Source organism: Macaca mulatta, chromosome 18 (genome assembly GCF_049350105.2).
Source record: "Macaca mulatta isolate MMU2019108-1 chromosome 18, T2T-MMU8v2.0, whole genome shotgun sequence".
Classification (NCBI taxonomy): Eukaryota; Metazoa; Chordata; class Mammalia; order Primates; family Cercopithecidae; genus Macaca; species Macaca mulatta.
Genome location: NC_133423.1, coordinates 1,182,936 through 1,208,065, shown reverse-complemented (window position 1 = coordinate 1,208,065; position 25,130 = coordinate 1,182,936). Strand labels below are relative to the sequence as shown.

At 52.1% G+C, this 25,130-nt stretch overlaps 1 protein-coding gene across 2 annotated transcripts in view; it reads left to right on the top strand.

Annotated features, from left to right (window-relative positions):
* Positions 1-605: 605 nt before the first annotated feature.
* KCNG2 (potassium voltage-gated channel modifier subfamily G member 2) overlaps positions 606-25,130 on the top strand; it is an 86,942-nt gene continuing 62,417 nt past the window's right edge. Inside the window, exon 1 of one of the 2 annotated variants that reach the window (XM_028838126.2) lies at positions 606-4,172. In XM_028838126.2, coding sequence (XP_028693959.2) covers positions 3,940-4,172 — 233 coding nt within the window. In that variant the 5' untranslated portion in view covers positions 606-3,939. The remainder of the gene's footprint in view (positions 4,173-25,130) is intronic. The other variant, XM_015122244.3, reaches the window with a different exon arrangement.

The following is a 25,130-nucleotide window of genomic DNA, read 5'->3' as shown; positions in this document are numbered from 1 at the left end:
AATGTCAAATAAGTTAAAGTGTGACAGCATCCCCAGGATGGAGCTCTGTTTAAAATGGTGTTGGAGACTGGAAAAAATGGAAAGTGTGCATTTCCTTCTGTGCAGTGTGTGTACCCTGCCCAGTGTGTATTTATGATGCGATTTTTGTATCATAAACCAAAAATTATTTTTACATAAAAAATGACCAAAGTAGGCCAGGCACAGTGGCTCTTACCTGGTAAGCCAGCACTTCGGGAAGCTAAGGCAGGAGGATTGTCTGGGCCTAGGAGTTCAAGACCAACCTGGGCCACATAGTGAGACTGTGTCTCCCCAAAAACTAACCAAATTCTCTGAGTGTGGTGGCACACCTGTGGTCCCAGCTAGGCAGGAAGCTGAGGTGGGAGGATCACTTGAGCCCAGGAGGTGCTATGATCGTACCACTGCACTCCAGCCTGGGCCACAGAACAAGACCCTGTCTCAAAACAACAACAACAACAACAACAACAACAACAACAAACGAGACCAAAGTCAACAACAACAACAACAACAACAACAAACGAGACCAAAGTGTTTAGGTGTCAAACTGTTAACAGGGATAAGTTTGGATGATGAAGATGGGAGTTAGAAGTGATTTATTATTTTCTTCTTTGTGTTTTTCACAAAAAGTTCACACATTTTCTACAATGAGCGTGTGTTACAGACAGAAAACATCTTAAAGAGTCTGTTCCTTTCGTAAAAGAGAAGCTACAGGAAGGTGCAGGCACATCAGCTGGGAGCCGTGCCTCTGGGATCACCACAGTGCGAGAGTGTGTGTGAGCGTGCACGTGTGTACGAGTGTGTCCATGTGTGCTTGGATGAATGTGGTTATGAGTGTGTGCATGCATGTGCGTGAGTGTGGCAGTGAGTGTGTGAGTTGCACAGATTGCCGATGTGAGTGTGCACCTGTCTGAGTGTGATTGTGAGTGTGACAGTGTGTGATTTAGAAAGGGGGGTCATGAGCATGGAACGGAGCGAGTCCCACCTTCTGTGGCCTGTCCCCGAATCCTTGTGTCCTTGCAGCCCATCACCGGCGCTTTCTTAGGACACCTACAGTGCAGGGGTCCTGGGACCTGAGCAGCTGGAAGGCCCAACCCCCTCAGTGTCTGCCTAATTCCGCTGTCAACAACAATCAGAAGAAGAAGGGGAACGTGTGAAACATCCAACGTTCAGAGACGGAGCAACAGGAACCATGAACGGGAAGGAGACACACACAGTGAGGAAGTCTGTGGCTTAGGGAGACGAGAAGAGAACAGAGATGAGTTACGAGGAACACACACGAGGCCACGTCCCAGAGACACGGGACCAATTTACAGGACAACAGCAGGAGGGAAACTCTCGCGAGGCCTGTCCACATCTGAAAGACACGGGACCGATTGACGGGATCACAGGGGGAGAAAAACACACACAAGGCCTGCCCACATCCGAGAGACACGGGACCGATTTACAGGATCACAGGGAGAAAGAACTGGGTTGTACAAATCGCCTGTCAAGGGACGTGTTTCACCCCCACGCGGTGCAGGGGCGAACTGCCCTTGGGCAGGATACCGCACTGCGTCCTCGCTCTAAGTCCCAGGTCCCATTTTCAAGACTCAGTTTGCAGATGTGTTCAGTGTTTCAACATTCTGGAAACATTCCAGATTGTGATGGGTTTTGCAAGCACCTAAAATAATGACGATCATTTGTTTGCCGTGAGCCAGATATGTACTAGCATTGTCTCATTTAATTAGTAAAACAGCAACACGTGTTCTGCTATTATAGACAAGGAAACTGAGGCACCACGCATTAGGAACTTGGTCCAGGGTACACAGACCCTTCCCCGCTCCAGGACCGAGGGGTCATACTTCGCCCCATCCCCCAGATTGGTGGATATTAGCCAATACTAAAAAAACTTATTAAACAGACCACATTATTTGCTGTCTTTTTTTGTGTGTGATATTGGCAGATTTACTAGTTTGGATGCCCGATTCATTGTATTTTGATTTCTGAAAGTCTCCACGACATCCTCCCAAACAAAATGGGAAATGAACCAGCAGGGTGGGAGTGGAGCTGTGGCTGGCATCGGGGCAGCAGTCAGTGACCCGGGCTTGCTGGTGTGACCCCTTCTTTTGGAAACATGAATTATACTGATGATTTGGATGGCCCAGCTCCACTTAGCAGTTTTCCAATGGCTTCAGATGAGAAGGAAGTTAATAAGCTGAATAACAGAATTAAGATCTGAAACATCTGACAAGACTCATGAAAAAGTTTAACCTCATAAAAACTAGTGAAATACAATGTACTAGGGACAAATTGTAATATACAAAACCTAGACTTTTAAAGAATCAAGAAGCAGAAAATCATGGGGAAAAATAAACCAACAACTGCACAGACCTAGAGCTTTAAGTTGACTAGCAAGCCAGGGCTGTCTGAAATGTGATGTGGTGCCTGGAAAGGCTGGTGAGCATTTTGGTTGGATCAGTAGAGGTATAGAGTCTGCAAAAGGGAGGTGATGGGCTGGCTGCACTCTGCACGGTCACAGCCACCAGAGACTGGGTCAAGGTGCAGGGTCTGAAAGAGGCGCCACGGCTGAACCGGGCCAAGAAGAATAGACTGAGGTCAGAGAATGCGCAGCCTGAGAAACCCTTCAGACCCCCCACATCCAAACCACCAGCTATGGGGCAACCCCCGCGTGCCAGGCACAGACAGAGCGATCTGTTATCTTATTTACTTTTCTAACGAGTGTGTTTAACAGGGGCTTCTGTGATCAAGGGGTCCTGGTTGGTTCTGCCTCCTGCAGCTGCAAACGTCCACTGGACCTTCAGAGCAATGTCCCCAGGGGCAGCTCTGCTCAGTCTCAAAGGCCTCTGCTAACTACCAGTTGCCCGCCCCCCCAAAAAAAGGCAGCCTCTGCCCTTTCAGGGACAGCAGTGCAGGCACCTCCTGCTCTGAATCTGGTAGATGTTTCCATGGAGAAAATATTCCCTTCCAAGCCCTGGTGCTCTGGCTGGAGCTGTAGAGGAACACTTCCTTTTTGTGGATGCAAATGAGAAACATCCACACACTAGAGGCTCCGCTGCGGCTCCAGGATCCATCCCACAGACGCGTCCGGAATCCTCACAGCTGGCGTCTCCTGGGGATCCGCTCCACCAGAAGTGCCTTGGCTGTTGACTCAAAACCCACAGTCCTGTCCTTCCAGAGTCTTGGGCCGGGTTCCTCATCTCTTCCCGTGTACCTCAGAGGCTGCTTGGGAGTGGTCACAGCAGGCAGCAGGCAGCCTGTGCCTCTGGAATGACCACAGTGTGAGTGTGTGTGTATGCAAGTGTGTGTGTGCATGTGTCCATGAGTGCCTGAATGAATGTGGTTATGAGTGTGTGCATGCATGTGCGTTAATGACTAGGGTTATGAAACTATGTGAGAGTGTGCACCTGTGTGTGTGATTATGAGTGTGGCAGTGAGTGTGTGAGTTGCATGGATTGCCGATGTGAGTGTGCATCTGTGTGTGATTATGAGTGTGGCAGTGAGTGTGTGAGTTGCACGGATTGCCGATGTGAGTGTGCATCTGTGTGTGATTATGAGTGTGGCAGTGAGTGTGTGAGTTGCACGGATTGTCTATGTGAATGTGCACGTGTGTGTGTCCATGTGTGCCTGGGTGAATATGGTTATGAGTGTGTGTATGCATGTGCCTGTGAATGAAGTTGAGTGTGTATGTGAGAGTCAGTGTGCACCTGTGTGAGTGTGAAGTTATTGTTTATGTGAGAGTGTGCACCTGTGTGAGTGTGATTATGACTGTGGCAGGGAGTGTGTGAGTTGCACCGATTGTCGCTGTGAGTGTACACCTATGTGAGTGTGAGCGTGTGTGCCCGCCAGGGCGTGCGCTGGTGGGTGCGGAGTGCAGAGTGGGGCCCGGGCCTCCTGCGCCCCAAGGGCAGCTGGGTGGGCTCCATGCTTCCTCCAGGTGGACGTGGCCCCCGCTCCAGACCCGGTAAGGGGTTGGCTCGCCCCTGGGGACCCTCGGATGTCGCGAGGGGGCGCCGCGCCACCGAAGGCCGGGACGGGGGCGGTGCGCGGGGCGGTGCCGGAGTCTGGGATGCCGGCTCCAGAGACGCCGCGCTCCGCCCCGAGGAGGCCGCCAGCTGGGTAAGCGGAGTCAGCAGCTCGCGGAGTCTGGACCGCAGGTAAAGTTGCGCGCGCCGTGGGGCCGAGGGTGGGGGGTCCGCGGCGAAGGAGCCGGGGCCGCAGTGGGCGGTGAGCCGGGGGTCGCGGGCTCTTGTCTGATGGTTCCGCGCGCAGCTTCTTCTCCCGGCGCGCGGTGCGCGCGGGCGCGGGAGGGTGGGAGGGGACCTTAGAATTCCCCCATTTCGGCCAAGGGGACCGGGGCGGCTCCGGGCGGGGCGGGGCTGGTGTCGCCCCCTCCTGCTCAGCGCCGGGAGTCCGGGGGTCGGGGGAGGACGCCTGGCCGGAGGCGCTCGCGGGTCTGGCCGCGCCGCGCGCGTGGATGGAAGTCTCGGCCGCACATCGCCCCGTCTGTCCGCGCTGGTCCTGCGGGAGCCCGGGTGAGCGGAAGGCGAGGAAGGGGCGCGGGTCTCGGAAAACCCGACTCTCCCGGTGCCCGCCCCGGCTCGGCTGGGGGCGCACCCGGCTCGCGCGGAGAGAGGGCGGGGGTGGGCGAACGCTCGGCGCGCTTTGCCTTTCCCGGTCCCCCTTCTTCCCGGAGATGAACGCCCCACTCCCGCTCGGACACACGACCGCGCCCCCACGTCTGCCTCCTCGACCCGCAGGGACGCGGCCCGAATTGGGGGAGAGAAGACCCAGCTCAGCTCCCGCAACCGCGAAATCTGCAAACTCGGAGCCCGTGCGCCGCGTCCTCCCGTCCGGGGGGCTCCCAGCCTTGCCAGCCGAGCGCAGCCCGGTCCGGACGGTGGTCACTGGGGATGAGGAGGGTCCCTGCTGCGGGGCTCCCGGGTTCGGACGGACGTAGGGGGCGTCCGGCAGGTGAACAGGGCCCGCTCCGCGTCGCGAACGTTCTCCCAAACCCACGAGTCCCGGAGACCCTGGGGCGTCCTGCGATTTCGGGGTGACCAGTGGAGCCGCCGCCCGCGCTCCTGGCTCCCGAGGTCTCCCCACACAGCAGGGGTTGCGGGGACCCCTCTGTCACCTCCTCCGAGGGGGCTGGGAACAATTCCACCTGCCTGGAGCATTCCGGGAAGTCCTCTGGCTTCCGCGTGTGCTCCAGGCAGGCAGGTTGTCAATAATGGATTTTGACCCAGTTGGGAGATCTCGGAGTGATTAAGTGGAGAGGCTGTTCCATCCTCAGCCCTGCCCAGACAGCTGGGTGACCCCACGGGCCACATGCCACAGGGGCACGGCCTCAGCCCTGGGCGGTTTTCGTTCTGCTGAGAGTCCAGGAGGCTTCCCGAGACCCCCAGCAGGTCCGTAGAAGCGGGAACCCTCCTCCCCCACCCTTGTTCTCTGGGCTGGTGCAGGCTACACAGTTGGCCTCCGAAGCTTCTTCCTTAGCAATTCCTAGTCCGTCAGTGGGATGGGATTGCCGAGCCCCCTCAGTCTGGGAATTTGGGGGGCATTGTGGTACATTCTGGGGATGAGGTCACCTTGGCTGTCACGTTCTCGGGACTATACACTGTTGTCACGGAGGGTTGCTGTGTCCGCATCTTCCCTGGGGAGAGGTGACAAAAACAACTTCCAGGTCTGTCCAAGGCCAGTGCCAATAGTTATATTCCACTTTGCAAAAGTGTGTTTTAAATCTTGAGATTTCGATAATTTAAGGGAAAAAATGGTGTTTTCGTAGGCATGAGAAGAAAAGGAGGGAAGTGAGTTCTCAGCTGCCACGGGCAGGAGGCTGCTCAGCTTCCCTTTTCAGCGCCTGGCTGAGCCCTGCCTGTGCCAGGCGCACAGGAAGTATGTGGGGGGCGGGTAGCCGATCTGTGATTCGGGGTTTCTGCCCAGCGGGCGGCTGAGGCTGCATGGCTGTAGTCACAGGTGCAGGTGCCTCCACTCATGGATCATGCTGGTAGGAACAGGCCGGTCCGAAACGATAGTGTGGTGGGTTTTGCCCTGGTGAAAAACAGGTGCTTGGGTTCTGAATGTCTCGGGAGGATCTGCGAAGCTTTGTTGTTCTTTTGTCTGATGACTGGGGGCTGGTTTTCCGGAAGAAGTGGGTCTCAGGCAGGCACCTGGAGGGCAGCGAGAACGGAGGGCTGCTTCTGTGGGAGGCGCGTCGCTCTGCAGCCCTAGCAGGCGTGGGGGCGGGAGTGAAGGGAGCAGATGGGGCTGTGCCGCCAGGCATGAGCTCTGCGGGCCGGGAGCGGTGGCAGGGCCTGCAGGACGAGGACACGCAGGGCATCCAGGGACGGCCACCTGTGTCTGAGCACTGCGCGCCTGTCCACGGGTGGGGGGGGTAATTTTTTGAGGAATGGGGACATCTTAGGGCTAACACTTGGTCAGGGATGTTCTTGGTGGTGAGGAAAGGAGCCCTTGCTGCTTGTGAGGTTGCTCAGACAGAAACGGGGGCTGCCATCAGGCTGCCCAGCCTGTGGGGAGGAGCCCAGCGAGGGCGGACGGTGACCCAGGGTATTTAAGACCCCCTTCCTCAGATGAGGCTTGGGAGGCCGGATCTCGGCCCCCTAAACCGGCTGAATGGGAGCCTGCCTCTGACAAGACATGCACCCCGCCTCTCCGTGTGGGAGGCACTCAGGGTCCTTGCTGGTGTCGGAGAAACACAGCACTGGCTCCTTCGCAGCCGTGACTTTCCTGCAGGAGCCTCAGCAGTTCCTTCCCCTGGCGGTCGGCGCTGAGCAGACGGGAGGTGGGATGGTTCCTGTGCTTGCAGTCGGCCTGGTGTGTTCCGTGGGCACCCGCAGGCTCCGCTCACCCGCAGTCTGGTTTGTAGGGACAGGTCTGCTTGGGGAATCACGGCGAGGAGCACCCAAAGCAAATGCCAAGTCAAAATGGGTCCCTGGCGGGGCCAGGAGTTCACCCAGACTCATGGAATTGCTAACAGGAATCTTATCAACAGCCGGTTCAGCCTTTTCATGAGACGGGAGACCACGCCAGGCAGCTGCCAACGGTCTGGCCACGAGGAGCTCCGTGCTGTTGAGGCACCGTGAACTATCAGACAACCTCCCTCTGCAGACAGCCATACGGATGTCACAGGCAGCCGAGAGATGCTGGGCAGGGCTTTAACTGGTGATCTCTGATTCCCGCCGCGTCAGATGAGAGGGTTGGACTGAATGATGATGCTCTGATCTGTGTCAAAATCAGTAATACATTCCCTCAAAAAAAAAAAAAGCATGCACTATTTTAGTTTGATTGTGAATATAGAAAAAGACTAATTGAAATGTAATGTAAAAATAGCGCAGAAGACCTTTATGTTGCCTTAGTCAATTAAGGAAGCCGAGACTGTGAGAACTGGTACTTGTGAAGGCCTCAGGCCTCGCCAGCGTCCTCCTCTCCCCCGAGGGGATCCTCGTGTCTCAGTCCAGCAGGTCCAGGTCCTCCATCCCTACTAGGTTTCCTCAGCTGGGGCCTGTGGAGGGGCCACACCTGCCCCACACCACCCACCCTTCACCCAGGCCCCGGGAAGGAGGGGACGCACACGCTAGGCCCGGGAGGCCTCTGAGGCAGTTCCCAGAGTTTAATGGCCTTCTGGATATTTTTAACCTTCTCGGATAGTTAAGCGATGGAGTTTAAATCTTAGATTAGACGTGGGTAGTGAGCGCATGAAATCAAAGGCTAGAATTATGGGGCCCAGTGGAGCTTCAGAAACCTTCAGGCTGATCTGAATGTGGCAGCAGTTTTTACTAAATTCTAGCTCGAAGAGACAAATGTATTCTTGCACAGGATTAGCGCAGTGGCAAAGGCTGTGTGGTCCTAGCTGTTCCTGGCTCAGCTTCCGGGTGCAGGGCACAGAGGGGCTCCTGTGCCCCAGCAGGGGGTTCTCTCACCCGTGTCTCCGCCCTCACGTGGATGACTTCATTGCCCGCGTTTCCCTTCACACTCATCACCTCGTTAATGGGAAGCCACTTCGCCGGGGACTCTGGGGACCCCTTCTCCGGGGGTTCCAGGTGGTGGGTTAGGGTGGGCCTGGAATTGATTCTTAGCACATATCCTACATGACGCTCATGTCTGAGAAGTTTTGGAAATGATGATTTGTGGATGTGACTTGCGTTTTCGTAGTGAGATAGAATCGACAGAAAGTAAGAGCATTTCACACATTGTGCGGTTAGTTTTGTGTGCTCCTGGTCACAGCATAAAATGTTTTTCTCACTGTGGGTTTAAAAATCATGGAAAGAGCTGCCCAAACTACCGACAGCTAAAGGGATCCTTTCACCTTTTCTCTGCGATTTAGAAATGTTCAAAAAGCACTTAGAAGACCAAGTGGACGCGGCTCGTGGAGGGGCGTCTGGGGACCCTGAGGCAGGTGCAGTGAAGGTCAGCTCTCCCAGCTGTGCCGCTCTGGTCTGGAGAGCGTGGCCTGGACACCTGTCCCAGCCCGCCCCCTGCAGCGTCGGCACTAGTGGGGTAGGCCTGGCTGTAACTTCTTCACCCAGGGCTAAGCAGACAGTTGGCTGGCTCCCCTGCTTTCCTTCCCGGCTCAGGTTCACACCCCGAGGACACCCCTCCCAGGCAATGACACCTGTGTGCACACCTGAGCCACCCCCAACCTGGCAGATAACAGATTCTGAGTGTACAGTGGCTCTAGCACCATCGGTTATAGCCAGGAGGAGATTCTTGGCTTTTTTTTTTTTCCTGTTCTTTTGGAGGGGATGTCTGTGTGTGCAGATTAACAGAAAAAAATTATATGACAGGTTTTATTTCGGTATATTTTATTTAATGTCATAGCAATTGATGCAATGGAATGAAAACGCTTTGGGGAAATAAAATGCATTAAAAGTTAATGCTTGGCCAGGTGCGGTGGCTCACGCCTGTAATCCCAGCACTTTGGGAGGCTGAGGTGGGTGGATCACCTGAGGTCAGGAGTTTGAGACCAGCCCGGTCAACATGGTGAAACCTCATCTCTACTAAAACACAAAAATTAGCCGGGCATGGTGGCAGGCACCTGTAATTCCAGCTACTCGGGAGGCTGAGGCAGGAGAATCGCTTGAACCGGGGAGGCAGAGGTTGCAGTGGGCCGAGATCGTGCCATTGCACTCCAGCCTGGGCAACAGAGCAAGACTCTGTCTCAAAATAAAAATAAATAAATAAAATAAAATAAATAATTAACACTCCTGAGGCTTCCTGATCACCTCTGTAGTCACAGGAGGGGCCGGCCCCCTCAGCCTCCAGGCCTCCAGCTCGTCTTCCCAGAGGTTCACAGTCACTTCAGGATGACAGTTTCTGACTGTGAACAAATTTCTTTGATTTAATTTCCCCTTGTTTTCTGCCAAAAGAAAAGACATCTTCTAGAAGAGGGAAGATAGGAAATTATATCATTGGCTTATTTAATACTTGCCAAATTAGAAACAGAAACATTCTAGGTTGAAGAAAACAGTGGCTAGGAGGGGGTACATGCACAGTGCTGGGGACGGCGAGGGGGCCTGCGACTCTGGGGGGTCCCATCACGTTTCTTTCCTGAGAAACCTGCAGGGCCGGCCGTGATGGTCACCGCTTGTGGTCTGAGGCTTCTGCTGGGCTGACGGAGGAGGCCTTCTGTCCCATCCCGCCCGGGCAGGGAGCCTGCCCTCCTGTCTAGGAGCCCTCACAGCTCAGCTGGGGCCCTCCAGCACCTGCCGGCCACAGGCCCCAGTCCTGGCTGAGGTTCCAGGATGCCAGCAAGTGCCTGCGACTGGGCTGCCTCTGAGTTTCTCCTCGCTGTGGTGGCCCTGGGGCCATGCTAAGGCTTCTGAGTTGGTTTCTCCAGGGTTGGTGCCAGTGGATCAGAATCTTAGGCCTGGCCTGGCCATGTCACTCCTGTCTCACCTTCAGGGAGCTCCGGTCTGCAGCAGGCCGGTCCTTTGCTGGTGGCAGATTATTCCTCAACATGGGGATCTTGTTCCCTTTAAAAGTGCTGCATGGCACTGACTGTCTCCAGACCTGGGAGCACGATAATGGGGTGGCCAGAGCACCTGCCGCCTCGGGGTCTGTGCCGTTCTCTGCACCGAGGCCCCTTGGAAAGGTGCTGCTCAACCCCACACCAAACCTGGCCACCCTCACTGCAGGCCTACGTGACCTGTTTCCCAAAGCCCACAAGAAGAGGGAATTTGAGAGCGTGTTATTGCCCGGGTCAGAAGGCACCAGCCACAGCTGCTGGACCCTGGCCCTGCTGGACTCTGCCTGCCAGCACCCACTGGTCACTGCATGGGGTGTGCACACTGTGTGCTGAGCTCCCGCTGGCCAGTGCTGCGCCAGGCTCCAGGAGGCACTCAGCACCCAGGCCACACACCTGGGGCTCCCTGCTGGAGTCGGTGCTGCGTCAGAGGCCCAGGTCCTTCCCCTGACAGGCTGTGGCTGTGGGGGGCCCTCCCATGGGTGCTCAGGTGCACCCGTGGCCGGTCCTGAGCCAAGGTGCAAAAACATACCCAGCCCCACAGCTGCTGACGCACCAACTGCTTCCTGGAGTCTGTGCAGTCCAGTCAAGGCTGGGCTGACGCTCTTTGATGTGAATCGCGGTTGTCGGCCTCTGAAATCATTTCACACCAAAGGGAATGTGGCATCAAAAAGAAGCCAACAGTGAGCCCCACGGGAACAAGTAGAGGGCCTCTGTCAGGCTTCCAGGTACAACAAATGCAATTTAACATGCCTTTTATTGCTTTCTCTTGCATTCTAAAAGCAGTACACTTTCATCACAGAAGACTTGGAAATGAAAATTAAAAAGAAGTATAAATTACTTTTAAAAAATCTTGTGTAAGAGTGCCACTAACCAGAGGTAATAGCTGCTAATACATTAGGATAGTTTCAATGCTTATTTACAGAATGACCACACACGTGCACACACGCACACGGGTGAAGGCTCTCGTGCATGTTTGGGACTATTTCATGTCGTTATATCAAACGCATCCTTTTGTTTGGATTTGTCAAACTCTGCTTCTGTGTCCTCCTGTTATTGGCCATGTAGGTTGTCGATGTTCCAAATACCACTGTCAGGGACGTATTTGTAGCTACATCTTTGAAGAAACTTTGCATATCGTCAAAAGTTAGGAACACTAAGATCTCACACGTGATGCCAGCTCGTTTCTCGGGAAAGCTGCGCCAGGTGCATCCTTCACATTCTCCGCCTCACCGCACTGTGTTTCAGTGCTTTGACCTCTTCTTGATTTTCCAAATACGTGGCTTTTTGCTGTAAAAGGGATACATGGTCATTAGGACACACACACAGCAGGAGGTGTGAGAGGAGGGCCTGGTCGTGCCGCGTACTCAGGACGAGGCCGGCACCTGCGGAGCTTCCCCCAGACGTGGGCCCCGCTGGCTGCACCCACACGGAGGTGTGCCGGCTACAGGTTGAGTTTCTAGAAAATGCTGCACTTGATGACGTCTGGCTAAGGCCGAATGTTTTTCTCCATCGCCTTTTTCCTTCTTCTATCGTCTGTTTCTCAGTGACGATCTTAGTGGCTTCTTGTCTCCCATTTGTCACATTTCTGGCATTCGGGTCTTCATTGTGGTCCTGGTGGCCATGTGCCGCCTGGCGTCCTGCAGGGCAGCAGCCTCTTCACCTGAGGACGCATCCACCATGTGTGGCTGCAGGGCCAGAGGAAGTTAAATTAGCAGACGTTTCTGAGTTGAGTGTGAGTTGGATTCTGTGCTGAGTTAGAGCTAGAAAAATGTCTCCACCTGCTAAAATCTAGAGTCTAGTTGTGGGGGAGGAGGAAATATAGACAGACGCAGACCCACATGCACACATGCACACATGCACACACACGTGTACACATTCGTGCCCAGGGGACAGGGCAGAGCCAAGAAAACACAAAAATGACGAGAGACTGGAGTGAAGGCCCCAGGGAGTGGCAGGTGGATTGACCCAGCCAGGCCCAAGCTTGTGTCTGTTCACACAGAGCTTCAGGACATTAGCGTGACAGACGAAGGAGGCAGCTAGGACAGCTCACACAAGTGGCAGGAGCCTGTCTGTAGGACTGGTTTCTGCCTGGGGTCTTCCTCTCCCTTCCAGGGTGCAGGACAGCAGGTCTCAATCTCACCCAGTGGGACTCAGGGACCCTCGTTCAAAGGTGCTGAGAGCCAGGCGTCCAGCCCATGAAGCTCACATGGAAACCACCGTGTGGTCTCAGGCGAGGCCGCTGTGATGGGGGTTGGGGTGTGGGGCCATCAGCAAGCCCCCTGAGCGTTCGTGGTGGACAGTCTCATGGTGTTTCTTGAACCGTGCCCTGCATTGCCTGTGATATGATCTCACTCGTTGCTGGGGGCCTCTGAGTTATGGAAATTATTCTAGGATCCTTCAAATGCTTCACTTAACTCCAGCCAGGCCTTGAGAAGAAAGCATTTTAGAATCAGAGGTCGTCTTTTATCTCTCAAATGATGGTTTTTAGAAAAATATTGGTAAAATTAATACTTGCTAGGAGGAAGCGTCAGAACGTGGATTCTCTAACTCTTCCTTAGGATGTTTTGATTTACTGATGAATTGGCCTCTTTCTCTCCTTTTTAATACATGAAGCTTTCCTTTTCAGACTGTAATGGTGACCCTTTCTCAAATAAAACCAGAACTAAGGGCTTCAGAACCTCTCCAGGCAAAAGTTATAAAGAAGAAAATAATATTCTTTCCTTTTCAGTTCAAGGGCAGTTTTCCAAAATCTGCATTGACTTAAGGCTAGAAAGAGAAAATGCATACATAGAATTTTCTTTCCACCCTTACTCATGGATCTAGGGTCTGTGTGGGGTCTCAGATTCCCACCAGGGGCAAACTTCCTCATGTTTATTCATGTTTAAATGTGAGAAAGAGCCTGAAGCCGTGGGCTGCAGAGAGCTCAGGGGCGCCTTTGAGCTGGAAAGGCCTCTGTGGAGGAGAAAGCTGCCGGGGAAGGGTTTGGTCTCGCCAGGGAGGGTCAGCATCCACCTCAGCCTGCCTGCATCTGTCTGCACCTCGGGGTCACACATGTCGATGGACTGAGGGTTCCGAGTGGGTGGGTCAGGGATACCTGGAGCTCTTCACATAGTCTGATGTTTTTGCATGAAAGTGAGGTCCTCGGCCCTGGGCGGTGGCTCACGCCTGTAATCCCAGCACTTTGGGAGGCCGAGGCGGGCGGATCACAGGTCAGGAGATCGAGACCATCCTGGCTAACATGGTGAAACCCTGTTTCTACTAAAAATACAAAAAACTAGCCGGGCGAGGTGGGGGCGCCTGTAGTCCCAGCTACTCGGGAGGCTGAGGCAGGAGAATGGCGTGAACCCAGGAGGCGGAGCTTGCAGTGAGCTGAGATCCGGCCACTGCACTCCAGCCTGGGTGACAGAGCGAGACTCCGTCTCAAAAAAAAAAAAAAAAGAAAAGAAGAAGAAAGAAAGAGAAAGAAGGAAGAAAGAAAAGGAAGGAAGGAGGGAGGAAGGAAGGAAGGAAGAAAGAAAAGGAAGGAAGGAGGGAGGAAGGAAGGAAGGAAGAAGGAAGGAAGGAGGAAGGAAGGAAGGAAGGAGGAAGGAAGGAAGGATGAAGGAAGGAGGAAGGAAGGAAGGAAGGAAGGAGGAAGGAAGGAAGGAAGGAGGAAGGAAGGAAGGAAGGAGGAAGGAAGGAAGGAAGGAAAAAGGAAGGAGGAAGGAAGGAAGGAAGGAAAGAAGAAGGAAGGAAGGAGGAAGGAAGGAAGGAAAGAGGGAGGAAGGAAGGAAAGAGGGAGGAAGGAAGGAAGGAGGAAGGAAGGAAGGAAGGAAGGAGGAAGGAAGGAATGAAGGAAAGAGGGAGGAAGGAAGGAGGAAGGAAGGAAGGAAGGAGGAAGGAAGGAAGGAAGAAGGAAGGAAGGAAGGAGGAATGAAGGAAGGAAGGAGGAAGGAAGGAAGGAAGGAGGAAGGAAGGAAGGAGGAAGGAAGGAAGGAAGGAAAGAGGAAAGAAGGAAGGAAGGAAAGAGGAAGGAAGGAAGGAAGGAGGAAGGAAGGAGGAAGGATGGAAGGAGGAAGGAAAGAGGAAAGAAGGAAGGAAGGAGGAAGAAAGGAAGGAAGGAAGGAAGGAGGAAGGAAGGAGGAAGGAAGGAAGGAGGAAGGAAGGAAGGAAGGAGGAAGGAAGGAGGAAGGAAGGAAGGAAGGAAAGAGGGAGGAAGGAAGGAAGGAGGAAGGAAGAAAGGAAGGAAGGAGGGAGGAAGGAAGGAGGAAGGATGGAAGGAAGAAGGAAGGAAGGAGGAAGGAAGGAAGGAAGGAGGAAGGAAGGAGGAAGGAAGGAAGGAGAAGGAAGGAAGGAAGGAGGAATGAAGGAAGGAAGGAGGAAGGAAGGAAGGAAGGAGGAAGGAAGGAAGGAGGAAGGAAGGAAGGAAGGAGGGAGGAAGGAAGGAAGGAAGAAGGAAGGAAGGAGGAAGGAAGGAAGGAAGGAAAGAAGAAGGAAGGAAGGAAGGAGGAAGGAAGGAAGGAAAGAGGGAGGAAGGAAGGAAAGAGGGAGGAAGGAAGGAAGGAGGAAGGAAGGAAGGAAGGAAGGAGGAAGGAAGGAATGAAGGAAAGAGGGAGGAAGGAAGGAGGAAGGAAGGAAGGAAGGAGGAAGGAAGGAAGGAAGAAGGAAGGAAGGAAGGAGGAATGAAGGAAGGAAGGAGGAAGGAAGGAAGGAAGAAGGAAGGAAGGAGGAAGGAAGGAAGGAAGGAAAGAGGAAAGAAGGAAGGAAGGAAAGAGGAAGGAAGGAAGGAAGGAGGAAGGAAGGAGGAAGGATGGAAGGAGGAAGGAAAGAGGAAAGAAGGAAGGAAGGAGGAAGAAAGGAAGGAAGGAAGGAAGGAGGAAGGAAGGAGGAAGGAAGGAAGGAGGAAGGAAGGAAGGAAGGAGGAAGGAAGGAGGAAGGAAGGAAGGAAGGAGAAAGGAAGGAAGGAGGAAGGAAGGAAGGAAAGAGGGAGGAAGGAAGGAAGGAGGAAGGAAGAAAGGAAGGAAGGAGGGAGGAAGGAAGGAGGAAGGATGGAAGGAAGAAGGAAGGAAGGAGGAAGGAAGGAAGGAAGGAGGAAGGAAGGAGGAAGGAAGGAAGGAGAAGGAAGGAAGGAAGGAGGAATGAAGGAAGGAGGAAGGAAGGAAGGAAGGAAGGAGGAAGGAAGGAAGGAGGAAGGAAGGAAGGAAAAAGGAAGGAAGGAAGGAGGGAGGAAGGAGGGAGGAAGGATGGAAGGAGGAAGGAAGGAGGAAGGAAGGAAGGAAGGAGGAAGGAAGGAGGAAGGAAGGAAGGAAGGAAGGAGGAAGGAAGGAAGGAGGAAGGAAGGAAGGAAGGAGGAAGGAAGGAAGGAAAGAGGGAGGAAGGAAGGAAGGAGGAAGGGAGGAAGGAAAGAAGGAGGAAGGAAGAAAGGAAGGAAGGAGGAAGGAAGGAAGGAGGAAGGAAGGAGGAAGGAAGGAAGGAAGGAAGGAAGGAAGGAGGAAGGAAGGAAGGAAGGAGGAAGGAAGGAAGGAAAGAGGGAGGAAGGAAGGAAGGAGGAAGGAAGGAAGGAGGGAGGAAGGAAGGAGGAAGGAAGGAAGGAAGGAAGGATCCTCCGAGGGAGATGCACTTCTGAGCCTGTCGGTCTTGCGGTGCCGCAAGCAAACCTCACGCGCTCCTCACGCTGCCGCGCTCCCCGCATCTGCCCCAGGACGTGGACGACGAGGTTTCTGCTCCACTGTAAACGCCCGAGCATGCGGCGTCCTCACAGGAGAAGCTCAGCGACCACCTCGCGGCACGGAGGGCTCAGACACGTCACCCCACCGGGATTTCTAGAAGCCTTTGCGCTGGTGCGTTCACTCCATTTTACAGATGAGAAGCGTACGACTTAGTGCAGAGCTCCAGACCTCGCGCCTCCCACGTGCGTGGCCCGGGCCCGCAGCTTCTCTCTTCTCCGTGGCCTCGCCCCGGGCCGCCCCTCCTCCCTCCCGCCGCGCACACCCGAAGCAGCAGGTGCAGCTGTGAAGCCCCCGGCTCAGCCTCGCCCCGGAGTCCGCGCTCTGAGCAGCTGCTGGGGCCGCACCGACCACACTCCGCGCTCCAGGCGCCCGGCACACCTGTCACTTATGCAACTCTGGGTTCTAAGCCTCACCCCCGGGAAGGCAGATACTCGCTCCCACTCAAGACATACTGTTCAGATGGGGCGGCCCAGGCGTCCTATTGCACACTAGGAGCTGCGGTCACCTTACCCAGAAAAAACAAGAATGTGGCCAAATGCCCGCGGCTGCCCTCTGCGTCTCCTTCATTGTTGCCGGGTTTAAAGCTCCTCCTCCCACGATCCTGAGGCTCCAACTTTCCGGGGCTGGTGGGATTGTAGGGCCTGTGGGCGCTGTCCTGTGCTCATTGGCATCTGGCCGTGGGTTCTGGTCTCAGCACCGTCCACACGGCCAGCCTCGCGGAGCCGCCTGCCCATCGCGCTCGGCCTGGGTGGAAGGGCCCGTGAGGATGAAACCTCGAGGGAGAGCATCCGTCAGAACCTGTCAGCGCCCAGCTGGGCTTCTCATGTGCAAAGGCAGAATCTGATTTAAAAGCCGGGGAAGGGGGCAGGGGACTTGGAAATAGTCTAAAGGAAAAAATGAGGTGAAAGGGACAAAAAGAGAAACTGAAAAGGAAGCCTTGGAAAAGAGAGAAGAGAGGGTGGACAAAGAGGACCGAGATGAGACTGGAGAATTTCTGATCAGTGGGGAGGGAGGAAGCACCAGGTCCGGTCCTGGAGGGGGATTGCTGGGGGCTGCCCGGCACAGAAAGGGAGCTCTACAGGGCAGGGCAACCCAGCTTTGGTCCCATCTCATGCCAAATACTGATGTCAAGTCCTGGTGAGTCAAGGCAGGAAACGTAGAAATCAAAAATTAAAAACCAAAGTAGCCAGGTGCAGCGGCTCATGTCCAGAATCCCTGTGGGAGGCTAAGGTGGAAAGCTCACCCCAGAAGTTTGAGACCAGCTCAGGGAACATAGCAAGACCCTGTCTCTAAAAAAAAGAATTAGCCAGGTGTGCTAGCACAGGCCTGTAGTTGCAGCTACTTGGGATGCTGAGGTGGGAGGATCACTTGAGCTCAGGAGTTTGAAGCTGCAGTGAACTATGATCACACCATGGCACTCCAACCTGGGTGACAGAGTGAGACCCTGTATAAAAAAGAAACAAACAAAAAACCTAGAAAAACCTAGAAGTAAATATATACACAGTCTCTGAATGATGATGACTGTCCAACCTTAGAAGCATCAGTCAGGCTTTTCTCAAAAACAAAAACAAACCAGGAGTTAGAGTTAAACAATACTCAAAACTCAGTGTGTTGTTGTATACTAGCGATGAAAAACCTGGAAAGGAATTAGGAAGACAATTTACTATAGCATCAAAAAGAGTAAAATCCCTAGGAAGAAATGTAACCAAAGAGGTGTAAGACTTGTATGCTGAGAACTACAGAACATTGCTGAAAGAAATTACAGACCTAAAGAAATGGAAAGACATCCCATGTTCATGGATCAGAAGGCTTAACATTGTTAAGGTGGCAATACTCCCAAACTGATCTATAGATTCAATACAATTCCTATCAAAATCCTAGCTTTTTGCAGAAAGGGACAAGCTGATCCTAAAATTCATATGGACTTACAAGGGAACAAAGTAAGTGAAAAAAAATCTGTAAAAAGAACAAAGTTGGAGTTCTCACACTATTTACTAAAACTTACTACAAAGCTACAGTAAGTAAACTAGTGTGGTATTGGCCTAAGGAGAGACAGAGTGATCAATGGAATACAATCGCGATTCTAGAAATAAACCTATACGTCTGTGGTCAGCTGACTTTTGATGAGAGTGCCAGGACCATGCAATGGAGAAAGAATAGTCTCTTCAACAGATGGTGCTGGGACAACTGGATTCCACATACAAGAGAATAAATATCCAAAATGTCCATGATACAATAAAAAAAAAAATCACTCATCAAGAACCAAGAAACCCAAAACATAAATGAAAAAAGACAACAGACACCAACATCAAGCTGAATCAGATGTTGGTTTATATGACTAGTGTCTTAAAGTAGGCTTCACCAATCAATGATGGGTTTAAAATGATTTACCAATCAATTATGGGTTTTCCTGAAACAAATGAAAGAATAGAAAATCTTAGCAAAGAAATGAAAGATATAAAAAAGAAAAAAAATGATATTACATAACTGAAACCTATAACAATAGTTTTCTAAACTCTGACTGCATGAGGCGAACAGTAAAGGGGAGATCACACTGGATGGAATTAGTGAACCTGACCCACAGCAATTACCCAACACCAACAGCAGAGAGAAGAAAGACCAGAAAGCATGGACAGAGAGTCGCAGGGAGTTGTGTGATGATTACAAAAGTATCAATTATTGTATCATCAGGCCCCAGAAAGAAAGGAGAAAGAATGGGGCTGAAAAAGTATTTGAAGAAAGAATGCCCCCCAAACCTCCCATATTTGGCAAAAGACATAGACCTACAGATTCAGGAAGCAGAAAGACAACAGGAAAATCTCCAGATACTCAGAAATTAAATCACATGCCTTAAAATTATCTATGGGTCGAAGAGGCAGTCTCAAAGAGAAATTTGAAATACATAGAACTGAATGAAAGTGAAAATACAACAGAGCAGCATATGTGAGATACAGGCAGAGCAGTTCTGGGGGGAGGTTTGTAACATCCAGTGCTTAGATTAGAAGAGACGAAGGGCCTCAAAGTAATATTAATAATATGTCACAAAATTAATTCTTAAAAAATCCTGAAAAATCTCCAGACCTGGTGGTTTTACTGGAAAATTCTACCAAATACTTAAAGAAGAATTCATTCTACTGAACATTCAAAGAAGAGACGGGAACCCTTCCTCACTCAGCCATACCTGGTGACCACATTAAACCAAGACATTACAGAAAAAGAAGACTAAAAAGCTATAAGCTGGGTCCGGTGGTTCACGCCTATAATCCCATCACTTTGGGAGGCCAAGACAGGCAGATTACTTGGGGCCCAGAGTTCAAGGTCACGCTGGCCAACATGGCAAAACCTCATCTCCACTAAAAATACAAAAATTAGCCAGGCGTGGTGGTGCACACCTGTCGTCCCAGCTACTCAGGAGGCTGAGGCATGAGAATCACTTGAACCCAGGAGGCAGAGGTTGCACTGAGCCGAGATGGCGCCACTGCAGTCCAGTCTGGGCGATAGAGTGAGACTCTGTCTCAAAAATAAGCAAATAGGTCAGGTGTGGTGGCTCATGCCTGTAATTCCAGCACTTTGGGAGGCCGAGGTGGGTGGATTATGAGGTCAGGAGTTCGAGACCACCCTGGCCAACATGGTGAAACCTCGTCTCTACTGAAAGTACAAAATTAGCCGGGCATGGTGGCGGGTGCCTGTAATCCCAGCTACTCACAAGGCTGAGGCAGGAGAATCGCCTGAACCTGGGAGGGGCAGGTTGCAGTGAGCCGAGATCGCGCCATTGCACTCCAGTCTGGGTGAGAGGGCAAGACTCCATCTTAAAATAAATAAATAAATAAATTTAAAAATAAAAAAGAAAGCTATAGAACAGTATCTTTCATGAAGTTACATGCAGAACCCTCAACAAAAATATTAGGAAATAGAATCCAGCAATGAATAAAGTTGCTGCACCAAATGCGGTTGAATCCAGGCACGCGAGTCTGGTTCAACATTCAGAATCAATCACTACACTCCACCATGTCAACAGAAGAGAGAGACAATCATATTAACTGATGCAGAAAAGCTTTTGACAAATCCAACATCTATTCATAATAAAAACTCCCAGAAAACTAGAAGTAGATCCTCAATTTGATAAAGAATATCCACCAAAAAATCCACATCTGAAGCCTTTTTTTTTTCTTTTTTTCTTTTTTGAGACGGAGTCTTGCTCTGTCGCCCAGGCTGGAGTGCAGTGGCCGGATCTCGGCTCACTGCAAGCTCCGCCTCCAGGGTTCATGCCATTCTCCTGCCTCAGCCTCCGGAGTAGCTGGGACTACAGGCACCCGCCACCTCGCCCGGCTAATTTGTTGTGTTTTTAGTAGAGACGGAGTTTCACCGTGTTCGCCAGGATGGTCTCGATTTCCTGACCTTGTGATTCGCCCACTCGGCCTCCCAAAGTGCTGGGATTACAGGCATGAGCCACCACGCCTGGCCATCTGAAGCCTTTTCAAGAAATGATGTAGGTACAATTGGTCATCCATGGATGGGGTGGGGTGGGGTGGGGGGAAGATGGAGAATCTTATCCTAAACCTCCCACCTGCTACACAAATCTACTCAAAGCAGATCACAGACTTGAATGTAAACATAAAACCGTAAGAATTCTAGAAAATTTAGAGGAAAATCATTGGGATACAGGGGTAGGCAAAGCATTCTTAGACTTGACACCAAAGGCATAATCCATAAAAGGTGAACTTGATAAATTGAACCTCATCAAAATTAAAAACTGCCCTTCAAAATACTTTTTAAGAGCATGAAGGGTAAAACTACAGAATGGGAGAAAATATTTGCAAACCACATACTCACTAAAGGACCAAAGTTTGGAATATATAAAGAACTCTCCAAATCAACAGTAAACAAACATTCAAAACATGTCCAGTTAGACATGTACAAGGTGTGCGCACAGACCTTTCACTGTGGAGAACTCACGGAAGGCAGACAAGCAGGTGCAAAGACGCCCAGCACCATCAGCCTTTAGGGAAATGCAAATTAAAACCACCATGCCCCTACACATCTACCAGAGTGGCTGAAATCAATAGAAAATATTGACAACAACGCATGCTGACAGAGATGCAGAGAAATGACCCCTCATGCCTTGCTGGGAATGTAAAATGGCTCAGCAGCTCTAGAAAACAGGCCATTTCTGATAAAACTAAACATGTCGCTCCCACATGACCCAGCAATTGCGGTCTTGGGCATTCATCCCAGAGAAATGGAAAATATATTCACATAAAAACCTGGACACAAATTGTCATAACAACATATTACTAACCACCAAAAACTGGAATTGAGCCAGAGACCCTTCCACAGGTGATAGTTCGAAGGTCACTTCCGTAGTGCGGAGTACTCTCGGTAGAAAGGGACGGATTATCGGTACGCACGGCAGCTTGGATGAATCTCCAGGGAATTGTGCTGCGTGAAGAAAGCCAGTCTCAAAATAATCAGACTCTGCCATTCCATTTACATGGCATTCTTGAAAGGACAAGCTTAGAGAGATGAGAGCAGATGAGGGGCTGCCAGGGTTTTACAGAGCTGGGTGGGGGTGGCAGGAGCAACTCCACCTGGTGGGTCAGCGTCAGTCCTGGCGGTGAGATTGTCCTGCAGTTTTGCAAGAGGCCACCATTGGCAGAAACTGGGTAGAGTACAGGGGATCCCTTTGTATTGTTTCTTGCAACTGCATGTTAATCTATTATTAATCTCAAAAGGTTTAATTTTAAAAATGTATATGTACATACATAAAGGCTTAGTAGAAGTTCTGGGTAAATAAGTCACTTTAAAAGTAGTTACCTGTGGGGAGTGGATTTGTGTTGAAGGGGGAAGGGTAAGGATGGCCATGTGCTTTCACCCTGCGTGCTTCTGTGTGTGCGTGTGCTTTTTTTTTTTTTTACAATGAAAATACATTTATGTTTTAATAGTGTAATTTCAAATATAAACAGATTAGGGTCAGGAAGTCTTCCCAGAGAAAATGAATTTAATATGCAAAACGATGTTCTTTGCAGTATTCATGAGCATCTTTAGTATCAAAATAATGTCCGACAATAGGGAAATGTAAGTAAATTAAGACCCATCCTCAGGGTGAGGTATTACGCAGTTTCCACCAAAATGCTTATATCCAGGCACAGTGGCTCACGCCTGTCATCCTAACAATCTGGGAGGCAGAGGTGGTAGGATTGCTTGAGCCCAAGATCAGCCTAGGCAACATAGTGAGATGCCGTCTCTACAAAAAATAGAAAAAATTATCTGGGCGTCATGGCGGATGCCTGAGGTCCAGCTACTCAGGAGGCTGAGGTGGGAGGATCACTTGAGCCTGAGAGGTCGGGGCTGCAGCGAGCTGAGATTGCACCACTGCACTCCAGCCAGGGTGACAGAGTGAGACCCTGTCTCAAAAAAAAAAAAATTCTTAAGTGGTTTATGAGAGTGTTGGGGAGTGTTCTATGATGGCTTCTAGTGGAATCAAAGAAGAATCGAAACTGTATTTCTGTTGGATTCCTGAGGTCAGTGAAGGAACCACCGCTCAGCAAAGATGTGGCCTCACTCTGGAGCCCTGTGCCCGGCTGTCCCTGCCCACAGCACAAACCCCCGACTTCACCTTGCTCTCTTGCTAAACCATTCTGTCTGGAGCAGATTTCCCGTGGGGAGGGAGAAAAGAGGGGCTGTTAGGAAAGGGGTCTGAGGAAGTCCTTCAGTGTGAGTGCTGTGTGCCCAGCTCCCCTGATGCAGCTGCTGTAACCCGAGTCCGGGGATCCCCGCTGGCCTGTGTGCCCCGATGGCGCCCACCACCCTGGCGCTGAGCCGTGCTGCCACAGGGGGATGGCAGCCAACACTGCTGAGCCAACACTGAATTTGGCGACCACGTAAAACTATGCAGAGACAAGAGAGAAAGACATCCTGCAAAATGTATGGTGGCTGTTTCTGGTGGTGGGATTAGGTATTTTTCCTTCCCTTTTATTGTTCTGTCTGATTTTCCATTTTTCCACGGATTACTTTTATAATTGGAACATTGCTTTTTATGCAGATAAACATCTAAGACTCGTTTAGACAAACTGATGTAGAAAAAAAAAAGAAACATCAAAACATATCCTGCCCTGACATGGGCTTTAGTCTTCATGAGGCCACACTGTTCAGAATCGGCTCAGGGAATCTGTGGCATTTCGGGGTGTCCTTGCCGGCAGGGTATTTGGTGGCCCCCGAGTTCCCTCCTCAGAGGAGGCAGCCGTCGGGGGCCCTGGAACAGCTGTAGTGGTGCGGGACCTGACAGTGGGGTCCCGACGGCTGAGGACCCAGCGCGTCTGTTCTCAGAGGAGTGGCTGCCCATATCCCCCTCCCCTCCCACTTCTCTGCCCTTTGGGGGCTCCGCTCTGCATGGGGGCGGCACCCCAGCCCCGCAAGGCGCTCTTTTCCCTTTCCTGCATGCTTTGATGATTTTTTTTTTGGAGACAGAGTCTGGCTCTGTCGCCGAGGCTGGAGTGCAGTGACGCAATCTCGGCTCACTGCAAGCTCTGCCTCCCGGGTTCACGCCATTCTCCTGCCTCAGCTTCCCGAGTAGCTGGGACTACAGGCCCCCGCCACCACACCCGGCTAATTTTTTTGTCTTTTTTAGTGGAAACGTGGTTTCACCGTGTTAGCCAGGATGGTCTCGATCTCTTGACCTCGTGATCTGCCCGCCTCGGCCTCCCAAAGTGCTGGGATTACAGGCGTTGATGATTGTTAATAAAACTTCTTCAGCCGGGCGCGGTGGCTCACGCCTGTAATCCCAGCACTTTGGGAGGCCGAGGCGGGCGGATCACAAGGTCAGGAGATCGAGACCACGGTGAAACCCCGTCTCTACTAAAAATACAAAAAATTAGCCGGGTGCGTTGTGGGCGCCTGTAGTCCCAGCTACTCGGGAGGCTGAGGCAGGAGAATGGCGTGAACCCGGGAGGCGGAGCTTGCAGTGAGCCGAGATCGCGCCACTGCACTCCAGCCTGGGCGACAGAGCGAGACTCCGTCTCAAAAAAAAAAAAAAAAAAAAAAAAAAACTTCTTCAAAGTTGGTTTTCCAAATGTGGACGGTGTGGGAACGAGACATTTGAGTTATTCCAGCTCCCTGTTTTTCTTCCAGAGATGGATAATGGGCCCATTTCACACTGAATTAAAAGGCTATTAAGGTGTGCAAATGGTGTCAGCAACATGTCATTTGCTGTTTCTCACGAATGTGAAATTTTCCTGGGAAGACATTCTCGCCGACCTGGCTGACTGGCAGATCGGGAAACGTTCGCTGACTCCTGAGTGAAACCACGGCTCAGTGTGGAGGGTCCAGCCCGGGGTGAGCAGAGAAAGAAACTGGGGACCAGACACACCAGGTCACAAATCCAGAACTCACGACTGTGTTACTGAGCAGAGCCAGTGCCTCAAGGCTGCGTGGAGGCGGCAGCAAAAGCCGCAGCAGCCTCAGGTCCCCTTACGTGGCCTGAAAGGCACGGCTGCCACATGGCTGCCACACAGCCGTCACACGGCTGCCACACGGCTGCCACATGAATGTGACATGGCTGTCACATGGCTGCCACTTACACACCTGTCACATGGCTGCCACACGGCTGTCACACAGAGTTGTCATGCCTGGCTGTCACACATGGTTGTCACCTGTTATCAGATATGGTTGTCACAGTGTCACATGACCATCACATGGTTGTCACACACATCTGTCACACACATCAGTCACACACGTCTGTCACACACAGTTCTCACACATGGTTCACACACAGTTGCTGCACGTGATGTCACACACACGGTTGTCATGTGGTTTGTACACACGGTTCTCACACAGACAGTTGTCACGCAGTTGTCACACCTGGTTGTCACACATGCGATTGTCACATGCGTGTCACACACAGCTGCACTCCTGTCTCTGAAGGCACACTCAGGCCCCATTCTGCTCTCCCTCCGCGCCTCCCACCTTCAGCTGCCCCTTGAGGGGACAGCATGGTTTTTGGCCACAGCCTCCTGTGGCCTTGCAGCTTTGGTGGGCCCCACACTGCCTTCCCCACTCACTCTCGGACCCTCAGACCTGACCATGAGGACCCTCACTCATTCCTGGTTTGAGCCCGTGGAAGCCCAGGTCTCAGGCTGGGGTGCCCTGAGGGTGCTGCGGGGCAGTGTGCTGGGCTCTCTCCTGAGGTGCGTGGGTATAGAGAAAGGGGACACCCCACTGGGCCTGCCACCCAAGGGCCTGGGATGGGCACTGGCTCCTCACCGGGTGGGCGGGAGCCTGCCCCTCACCCCAGGACAGACGGCCAAGGCCCTGGGCAGAGCACAGACCCTGAGGCAGCACCTTCAGGCCAGGAAGAGCGAGTCACAGAGGGCGGGTGGGCATCGTGCCCGTCCTGGATCCACATGTGGCCACCCCCCACCCGC